General features: G+C 42.3%; 1 protein-coding gene across 1 annotated transcript in view; it reads right to left on the bottom strand.

The window, feature by feature from the left end:
• Positions 1–6,221, bottom strand: part of LOC100741322 (LIM/homeobox protein Lhx9) — an 86,259-nt gene that overhangs the window by 78,966 nt on the left and 1,072 nt on the right. The window contains exon 2 of the mRNA XM_012393917.3: positions 5,981–6,221. Within this exon, the coding sequence (XP_012249340.1) occupies positions 5,981–6,221 (241 nt within the window). The remainder of the gene's footprint in view (positions 1–5,980) is intronic.

Genomic DNA, 6,221 nt, shown 5'->3' with positions numbered 1-6,221 from the left:
TTTTTTTTTTTTTTTTTTTATTAAATCGGCAACATTTAATTATTATTTCATAGCAACCGGTATAATTAGTGTACACGCAATAGCTCACGAAGGTATTAAATTGTCCGGAAGGTGTCTTCCTTTGACAAACGTGTTTTTTACAACTATGCACCTTCATACAAACGTGAAACCAAGTCTGTGAAATATCGCGGTGTTTATCTCAATAGAACAAAATGGATCGCACGTAATTCGACAAAATAATATAAAACAAAAAACATCGTGTGTCCATTATTTCCTCATAAAACAAAAGAAACTTTTCGAACAATCTAATATTTAGACATTTGCAGAAACCTTTCCTATATACGTTACATGTTCTATACAAAACATTCTGAAAATTCATGGCTTTGAAATATCACAGTAACGAGAGTCCACTGTCATTGTTTATAGCGGTAACGAATCTGAACTTGTATATACATAGAAGCTACGTGATATTTTGTCCAAGTATATAAAGGATATTTCGTTTATCTTGGATTCATTAGCATCTCTGTTATTTTACCAATCGTCGTGACAGTCGTGTCTCGTTAAACACATTATGGCGCTAATAAAATTTCAAAATGTTTGGCGTAACAGATATAATCATATTCACGAAAGGTATGCATAAATGTTAAAATATTCTCATGAGCCATTGTATATCTTGAAAAATGACAAAACGCTAGAGGATAGGACATTTGGTAGTGTCGCCATCGAAATTTTCGTTCGTTTGATCGAGTGTTCCATCGCGTGGATTCTCGGTGGATAAATTCGAGGCACCATACCGCGATTGTAATCTGTTTCAAAGTAAAAATTCACGTGAAGCGTGACTAACGCGCGGAACAATTAAGGGGTAGGTTATCTTTAAGGCGAATCTTTTATTACAGGAAATTGAAAAGGAAAAAAGAAATATAGACAGGCCCAAGTACACGTTTTCTGGGAACTTGCACATTTAGACGCTTCCAATTTGTTGGGAAGCGGAGAGTGTCGTTTCAATAAGCCCGAATTCAAGCGACGTACCTTTTCTTGCCGGTCATGAACGTCATTAATTTCTGTCAAGCGCATAATAAACTCTAAACGGATTCGAGTGAGCCATGCTAAAGACCGGCCACTTCAAGCTTTTTCTTCGGTTCACTGTTCAACTAGAGGAAATCAATTTCGAGTGTCTAAATGATACACGTTAACGTGCATATTTTTCCTCCTATTAAAATTGAAACTTAAAGAATTTGAAACGTGTAATTGGACGTTAGAGTATGTATACGAGTAGCGTGAAAGATGAAGGAAGGTTGTGTAACAAAATTGAATCTATACAATTCAATAAATGTATATGAAATTGAAATGTAAATCGAAACGAACTTTCCGGCCAATATATCACCATAAATAGTTATCGTCAAATGAACCGAAAAAAAGTCTTATAGGCTTCATAGATTGGCATGTTCTTCGTGTAACAATAGAAAAGAGAAATTTGAAAACGGTCGTTTAACCAAAATTTTAATTATATTACTTTACTATAAGTAATTTTCCAATATTATAAAATCGATTTATTCCGGAAATGAATGATTCAATCAGTCAACAGAAAAAAAAAACGGTTTCCACAAGACCGATCAAATTTAGCGAGTCTATTCCAGATTCCGTCATCTCCTGCAACCTGTTCGGTGAAACGAAACTATTTCTGACCGAGTCGAGCGTTATTACACGCGCGACGACTGCGCGATGAGCGGTCGCGCGTACCAGCGTGGAAGCTTCGAAAAACAGCGAGCGCGCAACTGGTTCCGAGGCCGTTGCTTGATTTACTGGAACGATTTCTATGATAATCGGGCGGAACAAGCCTGGACTTGAAGAACGCACAAACGAAAGGACCAAGAGACACCGAACGTGACGCCGTAAATTCAAAATCGAGGCCGATATTGGCGCTACAGTTCTCCGCGAACTTTGATCTCCATGGAAAACTTCTTGCAAAATCGTTGTTGTAATTTGCTTACAAGAATCGCGTGGCTTATCGTTCCACTTGCATCTCATGAGATATCGCGACAACGACCTTTCTGTCCACGCGAGTCCGCGAAAGAAAGGTAGAAAATGCAACAACAAGTAGAGAGCAAAAGAGAAAAAGACTAGAAGTGTGAGAGAGTTCAAGGTGGCTCGTCCGAGTAAACGTCAACAAAGAAAAAAAAGTGTCTTCTTAGAAAGCGACGCGTGCAGCGGCGGTAATTTATCGAAGAACTAGCATCGCACGGTAAACTCGGTGCTCGTGTTCGATCAACGAGGAAAATCGTTTTCCTTCTCGCTTTTTGCCTCGACCTAACGACACTTCTTTCGCAATTACCACGCAATTACGATCGTCCAGTTACTATAATCGAATGAAACTCGCGTAATTGCGCGTAGGAGGTGAGTCACAATGCAGTAGGGAACAAGAGACGACGTTGATCATCGTGGATTCGATTGTTCTTACGGTTCCGAGGCAACGAGTCGAAGCAAATTGCCAGGGAAAAATTCGGAGAGCAGAAGAAAGGGGGAGGGGAGAGTGAACGTAAGCAGCGACGCGTCGTATTAAACAAACACAGGAGAAACGTTCTCTGCGTTGCGCAATCGTTAGCTTGTTGGAAAAATTTAATTAGTCCCCCCACAGCTTCCCTAATGAGAACCATTTTCGCGACACGGGCAAAAAAGCATGGTGTATTGTCTTTCGTTGAATGGAAGAGATAAAAAGGGATAGAGAAAGGGATGGATCGATGAATATGCATATTTAGGCGGGAGAACGTGGCTAATACGAACGTTCGATTCACAACGATACCATTAACGCGAGGCTGAGATCGGAAACAGCCGAGCATCGGGACAAATCAAGGCAATCGGAACTGCCGGAGTCGTCCGAGCAATTTGCTTCAACTAGGATCACTGTCGAACGTCCCCGGTCAGATTCTGACGAAATTCGAACGTCCAGCCTCGAAATTTGCAACTGAAAATCGATTCAGAATCAGCGAACGTTGAACGGTTTTCTTTTTTTTTATTTCATTGATCCACGTTAATTATTCGTACAATTTATGCAACACGAAAAGCTATGTAACGATAGTATGGATTCACTTCTAGACACTTTAGGGTTACGAAAAATATTCAGGACGAAATAAGCAAACCACAGCTTCCACTGTGCAACTAGTTCGCAGATATTGCCACATTTGTCGCAATGAATACCACAGAGAAATCATCCAAATGACGAAAGACCAAGTAATATTATAATTTGACTCTTACAATTTTATCTCCGGTGAAACATTTCATTTGGTTCATCCGTGACGCGATGGCGCTGTAGTGATGCGCGTGCACCTCCATGATCACCAACAGGCTCCCTCGACACAGTACCCGAAAATGATCGTCCTCAAGCACTTCTCACGTATTCACGCGGGCACTGATATAATTCGTTCTCGTTCGAATCGCCAACACGAAAATAAATTCTGTTTGGTATACACCTTGTTTGAACCACCTTGCACCAACCACCACGAAGAACCATTCAGGAAACACGATATATTTCCACGGACCCGCACGGAGCACGTTGTTCTTGGAATCTACGCGTCGCGACAAAGTTGCGTTGCCGTCGGCAACCGACAACAAGCTTCTCCTGGTTCGTTGTAACGCGCCGAGTGTAGCATCCCGTGGGCTTAGTCCAAGCTATATACACGGTGATCGGTCCCAAAAACCACTACGCGTGGTAGCGATGACGATCGCGATTACACGACGCAAAAAGCGGTCACAGAGCGCGCGAAAGACACACAGAGAAACGGTGTATATAAAGACGGATATATAAAGCAAGGAAGAAGGTGAGAGAGCACGCGCCACGAACAGAGGAAAAAGACGAACCGGTCCCGACCGAAGTCAGCAGCAAACTGACTGGTCCGTGGCTGCTTTGGGCCTCTGAATGCCTTGCGAGAGGCCCCGGGTTCAGGTAACCCAGCCAGCCACAGCAGGAGTGGGCCTGCTGGTGGGGGAAATAAAAAGGTGAGCCTAGAAAGGACCTAACTAACGTTGAAAGGGGACGGGACCCATCCATAGCTCCGGCCAGGCCGAACGAGGACAAAGATACGTGGTAGGGGAACGTGGAACAGAGATCGTGCTAAGTATTATGGAGTGAAACACGTTGCACGGAGAGAAGAGGGGGCGGCGTTCGAGGGAAAGAGGCAACCAGGGGGCAGCCTGGCCTCCTCCAGTTCCCCTCCGCCCCTATTCAATTATATTTCTCCATGGTAAATGCCTATATTGTTACGTTTGTCAATGGCGAGCTAAGTGAGGGTCACGTAGACGGATAATGTCTTCTGAATTTTAGCCTGCGACCCTGCTGCCGCGATTCTCTCGTTCGTCACTCTCGTTACCGACCCATGCAATGTTACTAGTAAAGGTATAGCTCATCGCACCTGTACGTCACACTGATTTCGCATCGAGGTGAAAAGTCGTTTCACACGCTAATCTATTGACACGATCAAGGTGCAAATATTTGCATATTAGGGTGCATGGGTTAATCTGGTTACTCGGGGTAAGTTTGCTGCGGTAATAAAAGAAATGTAAGACTTTGTATGTATACATACTTGATGAACAATTACTGGAATTTGTAAAAGTGCGTTGTTGTAATGAAGGAATTGAACGTTATGACCACTTTTGTAGTTCTAGTATTAAAATATGGATATATTTGGTGTATCAATAATTCTCAGGTTACGTATATAATTGTCGCCTACGATTAACATTTTTTCAAATGAGAAGTATTATTGTTTAGGAGAAATTAGACAGTGCAGAGGGAATGAACTTACGTAATGAACGGCCGACGCTGGTTATTACGCGAACAATGAGCCGCGTACACGTTCCAGCTGTTTCCGGTTGAAAACTTTTTCTCGTGACCATCGTCGCGCGACCAGCCAGCGTAGAAAGTGCATTTTAATCGTACGAGGAGAACCGTTTCGCGGTACGAAACGCTTCCAAGACCGGACCGTTCCTTCTCTCCTTTCCTCCCCTTCGATGGAAGAGAGTTGGCGGGAAACGAACGCCACTCGACCAGGCCTCATTAACGAGGGATTTTAATTTAATTTCATTCGCCGTTTGATTCTGTAACGGTCGTCGGGAACAAGAATAAGGGGAGAGAATGGCAACGAATGGGATAATAAAAGCGAACAGGAAGTACAATGATACGGGGAATGATTCCTCTGTACGGATTGAGAACTGAAGATGTGAAATTAATCTGAAGAAATCATCTATAGAGTGATTTAATTTACGATGTGATCAAATTTACAGATACATTTCGAGATTCGAGATTCGAGATGAGAAGGGAAAGAGTTTTTAATGTTTATGGATTCAAATGTCGAAAGTTATACGATACCGACGTAGCACAGGTTCGAATTTCGCAAACTTTACAAAATTAAATAGATTGCTACGTTACTCGCATCAACTCTCAATACAATGATACGGGGAATGATTCCTCTGTACGAATCGAGAACCGAAGATGTGAAATTAATCTGAAGAAACCATCTATAGAATGATTTAATTTGCGATGTGATCAAATTTAAGGATACATTTCGAGATTCGAGATGAGAAAGAAAAGACTTTTTCATGTTTATGGATTCAAATGTCGAAAGTTATACGGTACTCGAGGTAACACCGGTTCGAATTTCGCAGACTTTGCAAAATTAAATAAATTATTACGCTACTCGCATGATTTCTCTGTACCAATTGAGAACTGAAGATATGAAATTAATCTGAAGAAACCATCTACAGAGTGATTTAATTTACGATCAGAGCAAATTTACAGATACGTTTCGGATGTGATCAAATTTACGGATACATTTCGGGATTCGAGATGAGAAAAGTGTTTTTTATGTTTATGGATTCAAATGCCAAAAGCTATACGCTACTCGGCGTGGCATAGGTTCGAATTTCGCGCACTTTGTAAGATTAAATAAATTACTACGCTACAATCTTCTTAATAAGTTGACAAACTTACCTTAAGCGTACAATTGTTGTTGTGATTGACCGGTGGATAAGCAGGATGTCCCGGTAAGTGGGGATGTGGGTGTCCGGGGTGATGTGGATGATCGGTCATCATTCCAGCACCGCTGTGATGATGTCCGTTGCTGCCCATGCCCTGTCCAGGCTGAAGGGACCCATAGGGGGTGGCTGGGTCCATTGATGGCCCATGAGGCGGCGAATGGGGACTTGGTAGGTCTGGGGTTGTTGTGGTGCCG

The sequence above is a fragment of the Bombus impatiens genome, unplaced genomic scaffold, assembly GCF_000188095.3.
Source record: "Bombus impatiens unplaced genomic scaffold, BIMP_2.2 scf_0011, whole genome shotgun sequence".
NCBI lineage: Eukaryota > Metazoa > Arthropoda > Insecta > Hymenoptera > Apidae > Bombus > Bombus impatiens.
The sequence above is the reverse complement of the archived record's forward strand: the minus strand, read 5'-3'. Positions and strand labels throughout refer to the sequence as shown.